General features: G+C 42.7%; 1 protein-coding gene across 11 annotated transcripts in view; it reads left to right on the plus strand.

Annotated features, from left to right (window-relative positions):
* The window catches only part of efr3a (EFR3 homolog A (S. cerevisiae)), a 113,544-nt gene that overhangs the window by 77,013 nt on the left and 14,029 nt on the right, over window positions 1–22,502 (plus strand). For all 11 annotated transcript variants that reach the window (XM_023965572.2, XM_078934422.1, XM_078934424.1 and 8 more), the window contains 7 exons: window positions 13,121–13,199; window positions 14,297–14,432; window positions 18,173–18,340; window positions 18,424–18,538; window positions 19,616–19,667; window positions 21,910–22,082; window positions 22,161–22,236. In XM_023965572.2, coding sequence (XP_023821340.1) covers window positions 13,121–13,199; window positions 14,297–14,432; window positions 18,173–18,340; window positions 18,424–18,538; window positions 19,616–19,667; window positions 21,910–22,082; window positions 22,161–22,236 — 799 coding nt within the window. The remainder of the gene's footprint in view (window positions 1–13,120; window positions 13,200–14,296; window positions 14,433–18,172; window positions 18,341–18,423; window positions 18,539–19,615; window positions 19,668–21,909; window positions 22,083–22,160; window positions 22,237–22,502) is intronic.

Consider the following 22,502-nt stretch of genomic DNA (forward strand, 5'->3'; position numbering starts at 1 on the left):
TTGGATATTTTACACAAGAAAGACTTAATGCAGAAAAAATATATGTAGTTAATTTACTTATAATTATGGCTAAATACTTTATACACAAGTGTAAATATGCCAACAAAAAAACCGTGTTTTATGTTTTTCAGAAAGAAATGGTTTTGTATGTGAACAGTATTAAATCTTCCACTAACAAAAAAGCTGTCAGAACAGTTGAAACATGGTCTCTCCTGAAACTTTAACAGATTCCTTTGCCTTATTATTTTTGTTTTCTTTTTGCATAACCTGTTTTACATGGTTATCATTATGTTTTTTTGTTCATTCTCATGGCGAACGTGAAGATTGTATTTTGCACACAGTGGAGTTTTGTGTTTGGTATTTTGTATGTGCAAGATATTGTTAATAAAGTTTATTTTTTTTAAAAAACGAACCGGCAAGAAGTAGCCACGGGGGTCCTGCAGCCATCGGAACCTTAACAAATATTTCATCTCCACCTCACCGTTGCCTTTTTTAAGAAATGACAGCTGGTTTTCCCACATTTATATGTAGTTATGGATCGAAAACAAGAGGAATTTGTTTTAATGTAAATGCGTGTTCCAGCGTCTACAGGAAGTGTCGCCCATAATTCACGCAAAGGCTCATGGGGGCTAGGAATAAGGTGGATACGGATTTTCTGTTTCGGTGGCACTTCTATTACCATTATTGGTATTTGAGACATTCCTTTGTGTCTCTAGAGATGCAGACAGATTTGTGACCACTTGAGGTGAAGATAAAATATTTCTTAAGGTTCCGATGGCCTTCTTATTGGTTCGTGTTAGCGTCTGTTCAAAATGGGAGGTGGCGGCCTCTCGTCCAATCAGAGCACGAGAAATCATCTGCCTTCCGTTTCATTCAAAGTGCCTTCCTTTTCATTCAAAGTGCCTTCCTTTTCATGCAAAGTAACTTCCGTTTCATGCATACTCCTCTCTCACACACACATATAAACTCTTCCTCACACGTTCATATATACTTGTCTTTCACATACATACATTGTTTTTTAAGAGTGACAATGAGAGTGAGAATGTATGTATGTGTAAAGTAATATATATGCATGCGAGAGAGAGAATATATGGATGTGCAAGTGAGAATATATGAATGCGTAAGAGAATATATATGCATGCGAGAGAGAGAATATATGGATGTGCAAGTGAGAATATATGTATGCGAAAGAGAGTATATATGACTGTGAGAGCAAGAATGTATGAATGTGAGAGAGAGAATATATGGATGCGTAAGAGAATATATGTATGCGAAAGAGAGTATATATGACTGTGAGAGCAAGAATGTATGAATGTGAGAGAGAGAATATATGGATGCGTAAGAGAATATATGTATGCGAAAGAGAGTATATATGACTGTGAGAGCAAGAATGTATGAATGTGAATGGTTCAGAATAAATAATGTCTTATACGGCCCCTCATAGCACACGAAGGACAACTGTAAACACAAAAACTGCAGTGTCTAAAAGTATGTGAACATTGACTGATGCTCACTTTGGCTGTTATGGTTTCTTATTATTATGGCTGAATCTGACCATTGAACCCTGATTCTATTTGCAGAAATGAATTTCTAAGGAAGAAAGGGGGCCTAAAACTCCCCACCTACGCAGATGATGCACATATTGTGTTTTGCTGCCTTTTCTGAGGGTTTTCACTACATTTTAGGATTTAATCGTCCAAAAGGTGTAAAGGAAAGTTAAGACTAAAGTGTTTCATGTGGACCATAGTTTGTATCTGTGACATCACACATTTCTTGACTTAATGCTTCACCTCAGTTAAGCCTTTAGCACTGGAGCTTTAGCTCAAGTGTCTACAAATGCAGTGTTTTTTTAACCAGAGACGGTCAGGTGTGCCGTGGGAAATTACCCATTCACTGATCTAAAAACATTTACCATCTCCAGGATATCCGCTCTGTGTTCATTTAGACAAGCCCTGATAAAACACTGAGTAGTTAGGAATATGAAAGATCAGAAAATACTTTTTTCTTTGTGTTTATTTGATTCTATTAAAGACATTTTGATAAGAATGACGGTACCGCGATTTAGCCGCAGTTTTGGCTGTTTTCGGAAAAGTCCCGCCCCTTTAACTGTCTCCACCAATCATTCTTGAAGGCTTAATCATACGTCATCAGTCTTACCAATCAGAAGTGGTTAAATTCTTCACTTCATTGTTCTGATTCAGCTCATATACCGTAAATTCCGGACTACAAAGCGCACCCGATTACAAGCCGCACCCACCCATTTTCACGTGTTTAATTAGTTTTATACATACACAAGCCGCGTCAGAGTACAAGCCGCGCATGTGTTAGGCGATATTGTCGTCCTGACAGATCACGGCCAGTATCCCAGAGTGAGTGAAATTCATTAGCACATTGTGGGTGGTGCCAGTTTTGACTATGGGTCACGTATTTGAGTGTATCGACATCTGTCAAACAGCATGGACCTATATTCTGTTCACAAGTTCCTCAGTTATGGTGTTTTTATTTCATTTTTTTTAACTTATTGACAATCTAGGTATCATAAATAAAATTACAAACAGTAACCATATAATCAACATTACATCCCTCAGTTATGATGAGGAAATTTACATCCGCGATTCCACATTTCCCATGAGTCTTAGGGGCTAAAGGCGGGGCCAATGCCCGGCTCGCCATTCTGTTGTACGTGTTTAAGAATGAGCAAGTATCAGCAGTGCATGGAGGGGTGAACGGGTACAGCTCTCCTTCCGCTTGTGTCGCGGCAGCGTTATGGGAGTAACAGGGCTGGTTAAAAAACACACCGGTAAAATACAGCAGCGGCGACTGAAAAGCACGCGCCTCAGCGTGATACGCGCGCCTCAGTGCGGCGCGTGCGTCAGAATTCAGAAGCCTCTGCACTCCGCGGACGCCTCTGCGCTCCGCTCCCGCCCCGCGCGCTCCTTGTCTCCCCTTCCTATCTACTCCGACACCTCTGGCCAGGGCGGCTTCAAGGAGGAACACTTCATCCCCATTGCGCCGGTGGATGGAGCAAATCGTTTCTGTGCAAAGCAATCGGACTACTGTACGTTTTGTGTATGAGGGGCGGGTGCGTTGTTACGTGTGGGAGCCTTCAGACTGCCATCGGCCCCGCAGCTCAATCAGCAGGAGAAGATGTCTCCAGCTCACACGGAGGCTGTGAGTTTTTCAAAGCAAAATTCCGCTTTTACGGTTTCCTTAGAAGCCGAAAATGGAGTGTAAATTCACTCCATGCGCTGTTCTCTCCGTCACGCAGCAAACCGGCTTTTCCAAACCCGTTGGTAAATAATGTCTTATACGGCCCCTCATAGTGTGCTGTTTATCTCTTGTTGCATCCATGTTTATTGAACTCTGTGAATTCATGAGGACAAACTCCAAGCTCCAAAAGCTTTAGTCTATAATAGTATGTAGGCGGTCTTGTCTCCATTGCAACGCTAGCCCAGGTTCCTGCTTATTGTGTTATTAAAACTTGTGCACCATTTATAAAAGATTTACACGAGAGAAGTTATGATTAAAGCTCCAAATTAAAACTCAAGGGGGTATTACATAAAGCAGGATGTGCTAGTTACCACGGTAAGTTTGAGGCTAAGGAAGCGGATAACCTCAGCTTTTGGTTCCAAAAATTGAGGTATGTTTCAGGGTGTGCCAAGTTGCAATAGCAACTCATGCTCTGACCATAACCTGGTCTGGAGCAGGTTTAGTTGAAGGTTAGTTTGATTTCAGAGAGGTGAAGCAGCATGCCGTGTCCATTTGAAGATAATTTAGTGGATGAAGAAGCTCAGATAAATCTTTTTCACATCAGACAGTTATTTTACTTTCATTCAAATTATTTCAATTAAGTAGGTGTAACTTTGGTGCTGCTGTTAGATCGGCAGCGCAAGGAACTGTGTTATACCATTCCCTTTGCCTGTCTGGACGGATTGTTGTTTAAGTGTGGGTTTTTGTCCAAATGTGTTTAGTTGTTTAGCTGTTTTACTGTGTATTGCCGAGTTATTTTGTCCTGTTATGTTTAATTCTTTCTGCACCATGATTGAGAGGGAGGGAGAGGATGATGAGTTTATTTAGCACCCCTAGTGCTATGCCATGTTACAAGATCAAGTTAAAGTCAGACTCATGATAACTGAATACATGTTATATATTGCAACTCCATATTGAATTACTCATTTTAATGTTATACAAATGAGAATATTTGCAGGCTCAAACTTAGACATATTAGAGTTAAAAAAATACAATAAATTAGGATGGAAAAATATTTAAATTGGAGTAATATGACATTTAGTTAGATAAATATGTAAATTTGAGTTGTATAAACATTTGGATAGACTGTTGACAGACGTTGGATAGACGTAAAAAAATTAGGTTGAAAAATGTATAGTTACTTGTTGTTACCAATTGAAGTAAATCGTTTACGTTGGATAAATTATATATATGCGTCATAATGAAAATAGAAATAATATCAGAAACTCTTGCGTTTACTTTCTGTCCATTATTTTTCTCCAAGCAGAAACTCTTTCTTTTGCTGATGATGCAGCCGTATTACTTAATTGATGGGTTTATAATCTTCATACGCCGTCATTAAAATCTCCAACTTTGTCTCACTGGAGTATATATAGCACTCTTTTTTTTCTCCACTCGTTTCCATGGTGACTCCGGAAGTCGATGATTTATTGAGAATGTCTCTGCACGCGCATTAACCCAGGGTTACCAAGTCGAATGTAATTACGCTAACTCATATCCGGTCTTTTGGAACCGACATACCCAGAGTAAGCAAGTTCAGACAGATTTCAGCCAGAGTTCAGGGTTAAAGTCAGGGGAAGTTTAAACATGCTTCCTGGAATACCCCCCTGCAGAAACCTTCAGCTAAACTTCCATCTCCACTGAAGACAGTCGTTCCATGTTTGGGATCATTGGAAAGCCCCAAATGTCCTCTGTAGATACCAAAAGGAGTTTATTTAGTTGTATGCAGTGGGAGAAATTGAGAGAAATTCAGGTTTAGAAATGTCCTCTACAGAGGACAAATTTTCATTGCTGGTAGTCAGAAGGACACAAGGCATCTATAAGCCACTAAAGTCCCATCAGTATGTAATGAAAGTGCAGATGGTTCCAGTGCTAGGAAATTCTAGAAAAACTGAGAAACCTGAATCTGGAAGTTAAGAAATGTGCAGATGTTCTCATTCTGGAGTCTCCGAAATGTTTAGGAGGATTAGTTGATGGTTTTGATTGCCAATCATCCTCTGAAAGAAGTCTCTCCTTTCCTGATCTTCAAATTTCAGAACCTTCCTTGTCTTGTTGCTGAAAGATTTCCATGTTGTTGTGTCTGTTGTTTTTATTTATGGTGCAAGGCTGTCGGCGGTTTTGCAGCCCTTCCTTTGGTCCGTCTGTAGAGTAATCGTGGTTGTTTCTGTTGACAGGCAGCACTTAACAGGCGTGACACTCGACACGCTCGCCGTCTCGCCTCCAGCCAGAACTGAGTGCAGCTGAAATCTGCTGCAGTGTTGTTCTCACTGTTCTCACTCTGGCAACCAGACGCTCACAGATTGGCTGGAAACTATCGCCCCCTGCAGGCCGGACACGAGCTTTTCATTCCTGAGTGATACTTTGAGCTCCTCTGATCCTTCGTTCCAGTTTGCGACCGTCTAACCGCACTACTGCAAGTCAAGAGTTTTCTTTGCCCTCGGCTGAGACTGCTGTCACGCTCAAGAAAAGCTTCTGCAGCTTCAGTCGACTTTCTATCCATTTTCCTTCAACTATAAATGCAGGAAACTCTGCAGTTTCATGTGTAAACTGTTTGTGCAGAAAAGGATCACTTTGTTCTATTTCTGTCTGGAGGTATTTGCATGCGCGTAGTTATTTACACGACTATTTACATATTTTCCAAACAGTTTTTTTCTCCTGAACTGATCTTCCTCTCGCTTCAGTCTGTCTACAGCTGACACATCCTATTTTCTGATTTACTCTGTTATAGTGGGTGGGGGTAGGAGAATGTTCTGCTCTTTTGAACTCAGCAGTTTTGCAGTTTTATTTGAAAAACAAATGAATTGTGCATTTAGATAGTCATCTTCTCAAAGGTCGTCTGTGGAGCTGCATCTCTGTTCATCCCTTACTCCTTATTGTGAGAACGCCTGTTATTTAGATACAGGCGTCTGTTGTTAAAAACGTGTAACACACTTGTTTAAACGCACTTTATTTTCAGCAGACTCCTGGTCAGTTAAAAAGCTCTCTAATTGAAGGTGCAGCTTTGCTTCGACGCTTTTATCATAGACAGAAAAAACAATTTAACCCCTTAGCACCGGAATGTTACCTCCAGCGTTTACATTCTTTCGATTTTGGTAACTCAGAGCTCATGCTTGCAGAGCGGCGGGGGCTCAAAGTCTCTCACACAATATGTGTTTTATCCTACAACTTTTAACCGCCACTAAACAAAGTTTAAAGAACTAGATTGGTCAAACAAATGGCAAACTTTTTTCTACAATTGAAACTATGGATAATGTTCAATCATATGATACATTAAAAAGAAACTAAATTCAAAATAATTTTAGTTTTATTGCACCTTTCATGTAAAGAAAACGGCTCAAGGTGCTGTACATAAAAACAAACGAGAATGCAAAATCACTAATTCCCATTCATGCAATAAAATAACTAAACAAGCCCCTTATAATAAAATACACTGAAACAAACGCAAGTAAAAGAGAAATGACTAAAGAAAAAAAAAGTTAAAGAAGAGAGAACCCAGAAGGCGGCGTCCGCCCTGTCCCCCTGTTGGCTAGGGTATCAGCATAGACACAAATACCCCTGCCAAGGGTGAGAAAACACTCGTAAACAGTCTAAAATTTAAAACTAACCAAGCAAACATAGATGATAGGCGCCAGAGGCAATAATAACATACGTTCAAAAACAAGGTAATAAATAACTTCAGACCTGTAGTGAGGAACAAATGAACCCATACCAAACAAGGGCCACTTATTTTGACCGTTTAATCTGGTGTGGGGGGTGCTCTGGGAGTATGGGGTCCGGGGAGCCTTACTGAGGGCTGTCCGGTCTCTGTATGACCGGAGTAGGAGCTTGGTTCGCATAGCCGGACCTGTTCCCGGTCCCCGGACTCCGGCAGGCCTGCCCTTTATCACCGGTTCTGTTCATAGTTTTTATGGACAGAATTTCAAGGCGCAGGCAGGGGCCGGAGGGGGTCTGGTTTGGGGACCACAGGATTTCCTCTCTGCTTTTTGCAGATGATGTTGTCTTGTTGGCTTCATCAAGCCGGCTGGGGCGAGGGAAGTGTGGGCATCTCTGCTAAGACTGCTGCCCCCGCGACCCGGTCCCAGATAAGCGGAGGAAGTTGGATGGATGGATAGAATCTGGTGTTTCTTTTGTATTTTATACACGATTTCCTTTCCCTGCACGACCTACCCTGTGCTCACTGGATGCGCTATGCCCCAATGTTTGACACAAGCATAAATTGAAATACTGATTAATATAGAGCGTTTTTCTGAAATGTTATCTGTATTTAAGCTCGTTGAATAAGTGGACGTTTTTTCATTCACTCTAAGCCCATCCTAATTTGACCTCATAGTTACACCATAACTTACTGGTTCGAGGTGCTTAACGTCAGGTCTCCTCAGTACTCTGTGGAACAGCAGCTTGCCATGCCGTCGCTCGCTATGTGTCTCCGTCTTTGGCGGCTATGAGTCAGAGTGGAGCCACAGAGACAGAAGCAGCAGCTCTAAAGCACCCCGTAAATTGGGTCCGACAGATAACCGTGGGGATTTTGTTTCGCCTTTTTTTTTTTCTTTTCTTTTTTTCTCACACCTCTGACATGAATTTATTAGTGCTAATGAGTAATTTAAAAAAAGGTCCTAGGGCACTTACTAATATGAGGCTAAAATGGCAGGTGGTCAAGCACTGCTGGGGCCTTGTGTGTGGACCTGCCTGCTGTTACTCTAACCGTTTACGCAAATAATGTAATTCCATTGGATTCTGAAACAGAGAAAAGCAGCTTTGTGTTAATATGCAACAGTTAACAATGGTGAAGTTCTTAGACAGTTTTGATAAAACAGCTGATTCTGTCCTGCAGAAAAGCAGCACTGTACGGTTATGCAACACTTTACTTTGGTTAACATGAAGTATTGCATGTTGGAGCAGAGCTGCTTTTCGTTGCGACAGAATCGGCTGATTCACATTGATTGCGTAAATGGATGACGAGTTATGGTAGGTCAAAGGGCGGCGACATCTCTGGTGTTCAATGGTTAAATAAACTGCATTCACTGCTGGCTAGAAGGTAAAATGATGGTCTTCGTGGACATGAACAGACTGAGAATCAGTGAAAGCAAAAGAAAGTCTGAGCGACTGAGTAGCGTAAACGCTCAGTTTACACACACAGTGTTTGCCGTGAGACCTAACGTGACTGACCTCTGCTGCCATCATTGCTCTGGTTCTGGCTAAGTTTGCTTTTGATCTTCTTTATTTGGGATTTTCAAACAAAAAAATGTTCAAAGTCGTGGTTGTTTTTGGCCAACTCTGCATTGACGGTCAGCTTTGCTAATTTGGGAACCCTACGGTGCTCCTTTTTTTTTTTGTTTAGTCTGAGGTGGGAGCAGCGCCTCCTTTGAACCTGCAGCTGGATCTCTATCTCCTGGGTTTTGTTTACACTCACCCAGATGTTAAACTACGTAATATATCAGAAAAAGGTGTGTGCATGCTGGGAAATGTTGTCTCTTATGGAAAAAATCTACATGCTCTAATGTGATTTGACTTAATCAAATAACTATCATTACCAGGTAAGACATCCTATTATTTAGTCTACGTGGTTCTTTAAAATGTCTCGTCCAACCAGGTGAAGGTCAGACATTTGGTGTGCATGTAGATGGGCTCAGTGCCACGGTTGCGTCCATCACGTGATCAGGGATGAGTGGGCGGGAAAGTTTTCTATTTTTTTTTTTTTTTTTTTTTTTAGAAGGAAACTTTGTTCCCTAAATGCAGCCTCTGTCTTTGAACTAAATCTCTGCAGCTCAGCTTGATGAATGCGGCGCTTCAACGTGCTGAAAAAAAACCGTGACACTCTGATGACAGGAGAACGATGAAGACATCACAGTTTAGATGTTTGTCGGGTTGATTCTCGCAGTCAGAGTCTCTGGTTGTCTTCACAGATCCATCAATCTGCCACAGATTAGTCGTCTTCACTTTTTCTTTCCTTAGCTCGGGTTCATGTTTAAGAACTTGAACAAGAACCTCTGAAGGCCGCCAACAACAAAGGTAAAACCTTCTCCGAATCACCGTCAGCTGAACCCTCACTGTCCGTTAAACGGCAAAAGATGCTTTTCTGTCGGAGGGTGAGACCACTTTCTCCTCCTGCAGGGAGGAGGAGTGAGGGGGGTGAGGGCGTGCTATAAATAGCGAGGATTGGGGTTAACAGAGAGAAGGGGGTGGGGGTTTGGGGTTTGGATTGACGTCATTTTGGCAAATCGTTCTCCTGCGAGCAGCTTCCAGACGTCTTTATGGCTCTCCTCTTTTGTTCCTTTCCTCCGTTGTTTGGCTCTCTGCTCCTCATTCCTCCTCCCCTGTCACATCTGCTCACATGCTGCTGGTTTGTGGTAGTTCAAACCGAACAGTCCTTTTTGCTGAAGGTTTCATGCTCACACTGCTTTCGGTTTAGACTGCTAAAAGGAACTCTGTCCATAATCGTTTAGATCCGTCTGGAAAGCAGACTCTGGTCATTTAGAATCACTCCATCAGTGATGGACTTGCTTTTTTTCTGGAAAATGCAAAAAAAATAAATAAATAAATGAATAAAGGAAGACATTTTGAGCTTCAGGCAGCATTGAAGCCCCTTACTTTGCCTCCACACATCCATCTCCCCCTCACACCTGTCAGCCCTCTCACCTGAGACTGGAGCATCCCAATCGTCACTACCCGATCAGTACCGGAAACCCAATCGGTAATCTGCATGCACGAAATGAGTCAACTTGCACTTGAAGCATTTTTGGTTCTTATAGGTCAGAGTGCCCTACGGGTTGATTCTGTGGGCAAACCCTGAATGAGACATGCATGAAAGATCAAGGTCGTAGCAAACAATTATCTACCAATAATTCTTATTTTAAGAAAATAGTTCTAGTCACTGAGACATCTTTTCTCAAACCGATTATTTTGCTGTTAAAAATGTTTCTTGATGCGATTGTATTTTTCCTGCAAGACAGAAAAAACAAGGGTCTTTTTACCTTCTTAAGAATCTGATTTTGCTGCGTACAGTGGTGTACAGCGTACAGATCGGGTGGGGACACCAATGACCCAGGAATTTGATTAAAGCTTTATTTGTATTGACAGTTTTAAGAAACGTGACCTTCAGAGTAGAAGAGCACAGAGGCTCACAGCAAGGAGGCTTTATGCTGCAGAAGAGCAAAAGTCAGTCCATTTTCTTCCTCCCAATACGTGAGAAGCTGATATGAAGAGAAACTTTTCATTCTCCATAAACTATTCCAGGCTGAAGCTGGACTTCAGCATAACTCACATCTACCTGGTAGAGAAGCCTCCACCTTACTCACGCTAAAGATACGACTAAAGTACAGACAGTTATTGTGTTTTCATCAGGATGAGTCATTCACTCTGAAATCTTTTTAAAAAAATGAAGGTCACAGCGAACTGTTGGACTTTTCACCTTGCAGTCGCAGCAAACTGTTGGACTGGATGGAGAGATTGTCCTGGTTTCAGGTCAGAGAGTCGGTTCCAGAACCAGCGAGGCATCTCTGCGGGTCGGTTTGTTTTTATGAGAAAGAAGAGGCGGGCGGCCTCCTGCAGGTCCTTAATCCTCCAAAAAAGGACAGCACAACCTTGGTCAGCACCCTGAGCTGCTATGGCTCAGTGTTTGGGAAGTTTCTGCTCACAGAGGGACTGTGAGGCTGAAGTTTGAAATCAGTGTTTTGGATGAAGCTGTGGATGTCTGGAATGTCCTCCCAAGATCATCGCCTTTCCGTGTACTCTTTGTTACTTTTCTAATAAGGAGTATAGTAAATTCATTTTGTGTATTTTTTTCTCTCTCATTGCAACAGTAAATAACCTCTTCCTGCTTTTTTCATTGTTCTCTCCAGTTTCTATATTTTAGCGTCTGGACAGATAACAGCCGTTCAGTTCCGACAGGAGTTTTCTCCTCAAATAGAAGATTTCCTAAAAATATTTTTTCTTTTTTATTGAGTCGTGTCTAAAACATGAGGCAGCTTGTGGATTCTCACTGTGACTCACAGAAGTCTGAAAATGAGATCCATGTGTTGGGCTCTTGTGTCGATCCAGTTTCTGTCACATGAAAAAGTAAACCGAAGCGAAGTGTGAGTGGATCACACTTCACACATGTCTTGTGTAAAGGGAGGTGTGTGGGCGTGTGTGAGCTGCAGTCTGCGTCGGCGCGTCTGCAGACAGAAATAGCAAACGCATGTATTGATTGTTTTACCTGCAGGCTCCAGATCAGCTCCTACAGAGACGAACAGATCTCTCTCATCGCACCCATCTTATTTACGCCCACGTGACGAGTGTTTATTTTTTGGTTTGAAGCCGGCGACCTCTAGCGTCCTCAACCATACGTTTCCCTGCAGGGATCAGGGGTGGGATGTGTCAGATTTCCTCCTTCGGTTTTCCTGCGTTTCTGTGGTTTATTCATAACTGATCCTCCTCTGCATTATCTAATTATATCAGTGTGTTTGAGTAGAAGCACAGCTGTGTGATATTAGAAGCACTGTTACTTTGAAAAAACTTCACTGGGTAGAATCCTGGTTATAAGCCACTTTTGACAAAAAATGCAAATAAAGAATATTAAACAAGATGAATTAAGTGATCGACCATCACAATTGTTGTTTGGTTTGTGTGTAAAATGGATCGATTGCACGAGGAATTATTCATAAGCCAGCCAGCTGGTGCTGATGGAATAAACAACCCAGAAACAAATAAAGCAGACAAACTGTAATTAATCTGCTGCAAAATGAAAAGAAGCCATAAATAGATTAATGTAGGATTGGACAAAGAAGTACACAAGCCCAATTATCTGTTATTTTATGAGATTAATGTTTAAGTCATCAAAGCCACCAAGAAAGTTTAAAAGCTACGTACAAAACGTACTGCAATTCAACATGTGTTGAAGTTGGACCAGATTGAACTTTCACCAATCAGGGACTCGAATTTGGTTGTGAGGAAAACAGTTCTGATCCCAAAAGCATCGCCATGGTAACAAAGGAGTAGCTATGCAAAAAGCATTTCAAGATTGTCGCGTGGTCTGTCCAGTCATTGGACCTCAGTTCAGTAGACACTCTGTGGAGGAAGTTAAAATTTGGTGTTGCCTGGCAACAGCCCTAAAGCATCACAGCTCTTGAGATGATCAGTATGTAAGAATGGAACAAAACAGAAGCCACTGAGCAAAGCTGCTAAAGACCTACAGGAAACTTTTGACTTCTGTCATTGATAAACCAGGGTTACATCGTATGTATTAAAATTAGTCCTGCACAATTAATCGCAAATTTATCGTTATCGCGATTTCAAGCCGTGCAATATCCATATCGCAGAAGTTGGAGAAAATCGCAATAAATGGGAAACCTTAAATGTGCTAAAACAATCTAATGGCAACTTGAACCATTTAAATAATGGAATAAGTCCCTTTATGCATTTGACCAATAAAACGGAGCCCTTCACGTTGTTGACCAATCGGGTGGAGCTTTTATGTTAGATGTCACCCTTTTAATTCGACGAGGGTTGTTTTCTGAATAATCTAAGGTATTTTGACTCTTATTTGAATTAAACTTTTGCAGTGAAATGGAAATGTTTTTGTTGTTTTTGCTATTTGTTCATTTATCGCACGTTATGTCATCATCGCAATATTGATCACTCATAACTCATATCGCGAGTTTTCCTCATATCGTGCAGCCCTAATTAAAATTAACTTTTCTCCTTGTTCAAAACTTATTTTATGCTCCTTTTTATACAAATAAATTCTTCAATAATCATTTAATGTTGATTTTTTTTTTTTGTTTTTACATTTTCACTCTAAAAGTTGAAGTGTTTCAATGATGAACATCACAGACCAAAATCAACTGTTTCAGTGGAACAACTTGTAGAACTACTGTCTTTTGTTTTTTTCCAGTCACTTGGACAACCATCACTTGTGGGATCCCAACGATTTTGCAGTGTCCTGCTTTAGGATCATCATGTACTCCATACAGGTAAAGTCAACATTGATTGGGATTTTTGTAATTTGACTGTTAGTTGTTACGAAGTAGAGCTGGATTATTAAGAGGTGGAAGTGGATGTTGTATTTACACAAAATAGATGCCCAAGAAGGAGGGAGCAAATTAAAAGTAAGGGTCCCTAGGACGGAGCTCTGAAGCACACCTGCGGTCACATGAATGTGGATTTCAGATGGACAAACTGAGTGCAGCACCTAAATATAATTTTACAGTTTGACAGTTTGTTTTTGGTCGTACTTTTTTATTTATTATTTTTTTATAACTTTTCATGATAAAAACTCTTGTGCGCGCGTGCATGCGTGTGAAACGTCTGGTATTGGATTTCATTGACCGGAAAAGTTTTGATCTCGCAGAGCTGCAAAGTAGTGATGGACGTTTGTGTGGGAAGTTTACAAAACCCACTCTTCCCGAAAAAAAAAAACGTCGTACAGATTAACGTTATAAACCTCATTTTGCTTTTAAATATACCAGAAAAAATATCTTGAACATTTTCTTCCTTTTTTCTCTCGAATAATTCAGTAAATAGTGTTTGATGTCTTTCACCGAGCAGAGTTTTTAGTTTTTTTCCGGGAGGTAAACCGGCTGACTGTGAGCATCGGATCAACGCTATTTGCTTTAAAAACGCCGTCTGAAGCCATGTTTCAGTCGGGATACTGGTTTTTTTGGGGTCATGCACCCTGAGGCGCTCCATTGAACTCCATTAAAACTCGATGTCCTTTGTTGTCATTGTGTTGAGTTCCACAGTGAGAAATCAATTTAAGGTGAGGAGAACATTGATCTCCTCGCTCATGGGAGCAGGGGATGATGCGCTGTTGCTCTTTTTTTTTTAATTTCAGAACCATTTTTCATGTTTGTGTTTTCTTACTTCTCAACTCTTTCTGCTGGAATGTGCTTTTTAGAAGTTAACATGATTTTATTCAAAGAAGCTTCTGTTTCTCCATAAGTCTTCATCAAAGCTGGTCTGTCACAGATGACCTTGCATGAACTCTCAGATCCAAAAGAGTCAGGTGTTGTTTTTGGATGAACTAGGCGTCAAAATCTGTGCGGGTTCACGTCCTGTCTGTGTCGTGCAGGCTCAGCACTCGCACCACGTCATCCAGCAGGTCCTGAACCACCTGGACACCAACAACAAGAGCACGCCCCGCGTCCGCGCCGGCATCGTCCAGGTCCTGCTGGAAACTGTGGCCATCGCCGCCAAAGGCTCTGTGGGTGAGTCCGACTTCAGAACTGTTGGAGAGAGGGTGTGGAACTTTGCCAGTCTGAGAAGAGGGATGGTGGGAAATGTTGTGCCTTCATCCAGTTTGGTTTAGTTTCTCACACGGCGCTCCTGGGGAGCAAACCAAAACTGAAGTAGACTTAACCATCCAGAGGAATTTGTGCAGTTCCTGCAACTGCTCGTTTGGAGCGCTATGGCACAAAAATTAGCTGACCAACACTGGAAAACCAGGACGGAGAATAGCAATTAATCAACTAGTTTGCAAATTATTAAATGTCCTTATTGGGAGAAGAAAAGAACCAGAGAAAAGAGACGTTCTTCTGAAAGATCAGCAACCAAGTTAGACCGAGTTCAGTTTGGTTTGTTTTCCTCTTTTTATACAGTGTTAGCATTTTTATCCATGATTTTACACTTGAAGCCATCAATAATCAATCAATAAGACAAATCTGTTACTGATCAATTTGATAGTTGATGGTTTTCATCGTTTCTTTACATCTGACACCAGAGACCCTGATGGGGAAAGGTTCAAACAGGAAATGGTAATGGCTTTAGCAATCACAGAAATGTACACTTTGGGGGAAAATGTTAATCCCAAACCAACCACATCCTCTAAATCTGATTGTCCAAAAATGTGTTTGGAAACCTGATGCTTTTGACGGGTGTGGGAGGAGCCACTGTCAAAGGCTCATCGCTGTCTTAGCCTCATCGCTACATGGAAGCATTGACTATATATGTCATGTACAGTCAATGCCGTGGTCCACTTTAAATATCTTACAGTTCAGGGAAGAACAGATAGCAACGATCAGCTTCTCCTCCATGTTGGTTTTTGGCTCCACCCCCTGATGACAGCATCAACACGTCGAGGGCCAAAGCTGAGTTCCTGATTGGTTGATGTGACTCAAATTCTTCAGCAAAGTTTGGATATTTGAACTCTGGAGGCTTTGTGATGGAACACTTGAAATGCTTCCTGGTGGACCACCGTCTCACCACGTCTTAATGTGTCTCTGCATTGACTTTCCTTGAAATTGGACGGCCATGCCACTCAAACCACGTTTGGTGTGAGCATAGCTTTAGTCATAAACTGACAAAATAGCTTTTCAGGTTTATTTTCTGAATTTCAGAGTTCATTATTAAAGTCTGAGATGTTTTATTCATTATGTAGGTGAATTTAAAATTAGGAAGTGACCTTTAGCAGAATGTCAACTGATTCCAGAATAAAACAGGTGTTAGGTGTTGGTAGTTCTGCTTCTGCATGATGCTTCTCTGCTGGAGCGTCTGCATGTGATAATTAGGACAAATCAAACAACCGTGAAGATCATCGCCCTGAGATGAACAAGACGCTGCTCCAGGCGGAGATAATCAGCAGCCATGTTTGGGTTTAATCATTTTAGGAATAAAATCATTTCTGCTGATTTTGTTTTTGTGCCGTCGCTGCAAACAGGGATGATCCAAGAGTCTCGGAGAAGCGACGCCATCAGCTTTGAGAGCGAAAACAATCCTCCCAACCTGTGGCTCGGTAGGGTTTGAGCGTGGCCAAAGCTGCAGCTGCAGCTCTTGCAGAACCCCCTCCCACCCGCCTGCCTCCATCACTGCTTCATCTGCAGCCATGCACTTCCTGTTCTTCCCCTCAGACTAACACCTTTGAGGGCAGCATAAGTCTGTTTTGCAGTTAAAAGGAAGCCCACATGAATACCTTCCTGGAATAATAGAGGAGCAGAGAAGCTGTGAGATGGAGGAGACGCACACAGATACATCAGTAGAAGACACAACATCTAGACACAACATCAAGAGGCAATCCAGTGGAGAGGACGACCCACCGCCAGAAGAAATAAACAGACACCAAAACAGACACCATAGGCTGCTGTTTGGCGGAGGGAGGCACAGGGGGCGCTGCAGGCTTTGCTCATGGTTTTGGTGTCCATGTTGGATGTCTGTAGAGTAGTTTCTGTGGACTAGAACAGTACAAACGAGTGAAAGTAGCAAAGTGTTTGTCCTTAGAAACAGAACCGGAAAAGGCTCCTTTAGTGAAGTCTGTGTTTTTGTTCTGTTAAGCTTCTAAAATGTTGGACATGAAAAAAGTCATAATGTTGAAGAAGATTAATTAAGGAGAATATGGCTTACAAAATCAATTAATCAACTTTTATAATCTTTAATTGCATGTTGTGCCGGAATTTCTGTTCTGCTTTAGGGTCAGGAGTGTCCAAAGCCCGGCCCACAGACCAGATACAGTCCTCTGTCAGTTTCAACCACAGCCACTTATTATTTCATACGACTTTCAATCCCGGAAAAATGTCAACAGTTGTGTCTGCAAATACTTTCTGTCATATTGTTTTCTCACAATAACAAATCACTAACTCATTCTCACTAGACGAGAAAGCTGATAGCTGACTTGTGATCTTGAATTTTTTTGTCTGTTTTCTTGAGCTCACTACGGAGTTGCCTTAGTCTGCACAGGTGTCGACGGGGGAATCTTCTTGACGATGGCTGATTTGAAAGTTGTCTCTGATCAATAAGCTTCCGCCTGAGTTTGACCACGACTGAAGTCATCAATAAGTTGATTGATTGGTGATGATCTGGTGTTTGCCATTTCGGTTCACATCTACCTTAAAACTTTGATGTTTTTTTTTTTTTTTCTAAACTCCTACTTAAAAAAAAAAACCTTTAGGTTCAGTGAGCAAACAAACTGAGGTATATTTTTATTCTGTTATCTTTAGAAATCTGTCAATAAATGTCACTCCAGCAGATTCTGAAGCAAATAAAAGCAGCTTTGCGCTGATATGCAACACTGTAGTGTGTTGATTGCATTGCCCAATCAAAATGAATCCTCTATTTCATGCGCAAAGCAGTTTGCTTCAGTATGTAACACATTACCAATTTAAAGTGTTCCGTTTCAGTGCAAAGCTGATCTGCAACACATGAATGCTAAATAAAGCTTTAAAATTTACTTCCTCTTTTAGTCACTACAATCGGTGCACATACTCAGCTGCTAACGCATAAAAGAATTCTATGGTTGCTATGCTATGGACTATCAACTTAACCAAGGCCTGTGTTTTTTTTAATAAAGATGACATATCACTGCTGTTGCTAAATACATTTTTAAAATGATTTTTCACTTACAGCCACAGAAATTGGTGAACACATCCATCAGCTGCTGATATGAACAAATTCTCATCACTTTTGTGAAAGCCTCCTTCTTCACGTAAAGATGTCATCTCACTGATGTTGTGTTTAGTGTAAAATTAAGCTGTTGTTTTAAACTCAAAAGTGTTGAAACAGCCAGACTGCCTATAGCCCCTATGACATGGGGGGGGGGGGGGGGGGGGGGGGGGGGGGGGGGGGGGGGGGGTAGTAAGAGGCTGCCAGCCTCCTTCATCTTATTTTAGCCCACAAAATGCTTTAAAATTAACAGTACACATTGTTGTTCACACATTTTCTCATTGTTTTTGACATAATTGGAGGTTTCACAGCCTCAGGCAGTCAGTGACTGTGCAATAATCCGAGGTGTGGTGGCGTGTGACAGAAAGAGTTGAGATAACTGTAAGGCTGTGACTGTACAGGGCTGCACACCAGCATGTGTTCCTTTCTCTTCATGCTCTGTTTAACCGAGCACGGTTTCCCAGTTTTCAGTCGGGGTCAGCCGCCTTGCCACAGCTCTGAAGCTGCGTTTGAAGCCGCTCATGCAGAAGCCGCCGTTGGTCCTGATCTGGTGTAATCGATTGCTGTGTGACGGCAGGTCCCACGGTGCTGGAGGTGTTCAACACTCTGCTCAAGCACCTTCGGATGAGCGTGGACTTTGAGTTGGGCGAGAGCTCCCGGAGGAACTCCGCCTGCAGCGTTTCATCTGGGCGCGGGAAGGAGAGCGAAGAGCGCATCGTCCAAAATGCCATCATCCAGACTATCGGTATGCTCGCCACTGTGGCTCTTCGACAACCCCCTTTTGTAAGGACAAAGGCCAAAGTGCATCCCCTTGACTCGTCCCCTCAGGCTTCTTTGGAGGAAACCTTCCAGACTACCAGCGCGCTGAAGTCATGATGTTCATCATGGGAAAGGTGCCCGTGTATGGCACGCCCTGCCACACCCTGGATACGGTGAAGATTGGGTGAGTCCCACATCTGTTTTTATTATTCAGGAGGTATAAGGAATAAGCCTCAGTGGGTCTCAGTAACTGTGCTGGGTTTTTACAATTCAATGAACACAAAAACCCGACAGAGAACATGAGAATCAGCTAATATTAACTGAAGATCCACCACTTTAGTTGATTATTATCAAAATGAGATCAACAGTAGTTCTTCTCAATGAAAAAGCATGTTTTGTTGTCAAATTCATTCTACAAATGCTTTTATCCTGTTATCATTATGAGGGTGAAACAATCAATGATTTGTATTGCTGGCATTAACCCATTAACACCGGACACGTCACAGATGACGCCTAAATAACACAAGCCTTGACATACCGCAACAATCGACGTGAATCGGCTGACTCTGATGCGGAAAAAAGCTTTGCACCGATACGCAACGCAAAGTGTTGCATATCAGCACAAAGCCACTTTTCTCCACAACAGAATTTTGTTGATTGTACATGCCTCTTAATTCCAAGAACATCCACACTAAAGCTGTTAAAGGTTTAAAGTTTTAAGACTGGAAATGATTAAGGAGATGCTGCCATACATCCAACACAGTAAAAAAAAAACTGCACTTCAGTCCAGCAGAGTAAACATGAAAAACTGTCTGACCTGTTCTTCAGAGGCTCCATGAGTCAAAGAAGTAACTGCAAGGACAATCAGGAAAGAGAATTGGTCATTAGAAGGCCTAAAAGGACAAATCATTGATCCCAAAGACCTCTATTGAGAAATACAGTTGTTTTCAAGTTATTATGCAAATTGTATTTAAGTGTATTTAACTCTAACCTACATATTATCCCAAACCAAACAGAGACTATCCTGCTCTAAATCAACCTCCTCAGTGATGTACAGGCTGTCCCACACTATGGAAAAAGATTGAGGCTTTCTCTTGGAGGAAAGCTCTAACTTTATGCCTGCATCCTTGAATACTAAATCCTAACTTTACAGAGTTCTGGCTGCATTTAAACTTTTCCATGTCACTTTCATTTTTTCCAGCAGAGCAGCTTGCTTTTATGTCTGCAGTTGTTGTTCCTAACGTGTTTGTGTTTGACTCAGGCATCGGGGCACCAAGCGGATCCAGACCATGCTGCTCAGCTCCCTCATCATGGTGAGAACAATGCTCTGCTCCTGTTCCTCCGAACATCCTGAATGTGGCTGTGTTAATGAGGGAGGCGACCTTGCACTGAGTCATCCAACGGACATTACTGTTTCTGTTGGGTTAAAATGAGTCGACGTTTTTATGAAGATGTTTCATCTTTGTGATTATCTGACACCGAAAGCCTCTTCATCTTTGGGGGGAAATGAGGAGGCGCAGGTGGCACCAGCACCTCCACGTTTTCCTACATCATTTGTGCCGTGCGCTTTGGTGGGCCGTGCACGCTCTCGGGCAGCTTCATAACAGCCATCTGTCCTCGCCACCACCTGCTCCTCTGAGCAGCTGGAAGGGGGTAAATGGTTGCAGTATAAATGAACGCTGCAGCTGCAGATGAGGCCAAGCGGCGGCGGTTTGGAGGTGGTCAAAGTGGGTTGGGGTTGTTGTAAAACTGTCAGTGTGAAAACTGTTGCAACACCACAGAGTGTTGGAGCCCAGATGTTGAGAATCGCTCCTTAAACTGAAGGTTAAAGCTGTGAGGTGTAATTACTGCCCGAGGAAGACCACATGAAATACAGCAAACGCAGACACATGGATGGGAGTTCTGGGCCAAAAACATGTTTCAAACAAAAATAAAACACTAAAAGTGATGAAGGAATGAAGGAATGAATGAAGGAAAAAAGGCTAGCATCTAAACATTTTTAAAAAACAAAGTTGTGTAAATACAGTGAAGTATATCTCAATTGGGCAGAAAACCACTCAACAACTCCGGCCGAACTGTCTAGAGACGCTATGCTAGCCTGTTACCATTGTTCTATGTACATAAATAGCAACGCCGTATTGGAAAGTGGAGTTAACAATGAGTCACGCATGCCTAATCTTGGACCGATTTTAAAATGAAAAACATTTTTAGTCTCACAAAAAGAAGACTCAGATTGTTGTATTAATGCTTTTGTACAAAGTGCAACAGATGAAGGACATTTCAAACCTTTCTATAAAGAAAAACGTCATAGGAAACACAATGCATACCTGATACATGGTTATGTCCATCCATACATCCATCCATCCATCTTCCTCCGCTTATCTGGGACCGGGTCGCGGGGGCAGCAGTCTTAGCAGAGATGCCCAGACTTCCTTCGCCCCAGCCACTTCCTCCAGCTCCTCTGGGGGGACCCCGAGGCGTTCCCAGGCCAGCCGAGAGACGTAGTCTCTCCAGCATGTCCTGGGTCTTCTCTGGGGCCTCCGCCCAGTGGGACATGCCTGGAACACCTCTCCAGGGAGGCGTCCAGGAGGCATCCGGACTAGCTTCTCACCCTATCTCTAAGGGAGCGCCCAGCCACCCTGCGGAGAAAGCTCATTTCAGCCGCTTGTATTCGGGACCTCGTTCTTTTGGTCACGACCCATAGCTCATGACATTAGGTGAGTATTCGAACGAAAATCGACCGGTAAATTGAGAGCTTTGCTTTTTGGCTCAGCTCTCTCTTCACCATGACAGACCGATACAGCGACCGCATGACAACGGACGCCGCTCTGATCCGCCTGTAAATCTCACGCTCCGGTCTTCCCTCACTCCTAAACAAGACCCAAAGGTATTTAAACTCCTCCACCTGGGGCAGGGACACTCCACCCACCGAGAGATGGCAAACTACCTTTCTCTGGTCGAGAACCATGGCCTCAGATTTAGCGGTGCTGACCCTGATCCCAGCCGCTTCACAGTCGGCCGCAAACTTCCACAATGCACGCTGGAGCTCCTGGCTTGATGAAGCCAACAGGACAACATCATCTGCAAAAAGCAGAGAGGAAATCCTGTGGTCCCCAAATCAGGCCTCCTCCGGCCCTGGCTGCGCCGAAAAAATCTGTCCATAAAAACTATGAGCAGAACCGGTGATAAAGGGCAGCCCTGCCGGAGTCCAACGTGGACCGAGAACGTGGACCGGCTATGCAAACCAAGCTCCTACTCCGGTCATACAGAGACCAGACAGCCCTCAGTAAGGCCTGCCTCCAGAGTGGGGCCCCAGTGACGCCAATCTGGGCGACGTAATCGGGTCCTTGTTCTTTCCTTTCATCAGGGGGTTCTGAACCGCTCTTTGTCTGGTTCGTCACCCAGGACTTGTCTGCCATGGAAGACCCTAGCAGGGGCTTAAGCCCCAGACAGCTTAGCTCCTGGGATCACTCGAGCTCTCAAACTCCCCAACCACGTTAAGGTGGCGGATCACTGGGGAGTACATGGTTATGATTTTATCATCTCGCTCCACAGGTGACATCCGGCTTTAAATCCAAGTCCATGTCAACTGCGTTGCCGCCCTCTTTCCTGGACCCGCTCTTCTCCATCTCCCTGATGGAGGACAGCGAGCTGAGGCAGCTGGTGCTTGAGATCCTGCACAACATCATTGATCGCCATGACAACCGCGCCAAGCTCCGCGGCATCAGGTACATTGATGATAGGCTATGTGGTCATCAGGATTTCTGATGTTGCTCTGATATCTGAAGTTTGTGTCTTGGTTTCAGAATTATTCCAAATGTGGCGGCATTGAAGATCAAGAGGGAGAAGATTTCCAAACAGGATATTGCGTTCATGAAGAAGGTAGAAATCATTTTGATGGATGGATATTGCTGATCTCAACAGATGGAAATTCCTTCTGTTGGTTTAGGATGCCCTTTAGGCAGTTGAAGATGTATCGGGGGGGGAAGGGCGTTGGTTGTTCTGCCTTAAAGCACAACACACAAGCTAAAGTGTAAAAAACACAAATTACAGAGTTCAGATGCTCCTCTGAAAAATCTCACCTCAACATCAATGCATATTTTCAGCTTAATATGATACAAATCTTAGAACAGAAGAAAGAAACCCCC

The sequence above is a fragment of the Oryzias latipes genome, chromosome 17 (assembly GCF_053564925.1).
Source record: "Oryzias latipes strain Hd-rR chromosome 17, Olatipes_Hd-rR_3.1".
In the NCBI taxonomy this organism is placed as follows: domain Eukaryota; kingdom Metazoa; phylum Chordata; class Actinopteri; order Beloniformes; family Adrianichthyidae; genus Oryzias; species Oryzias latipes.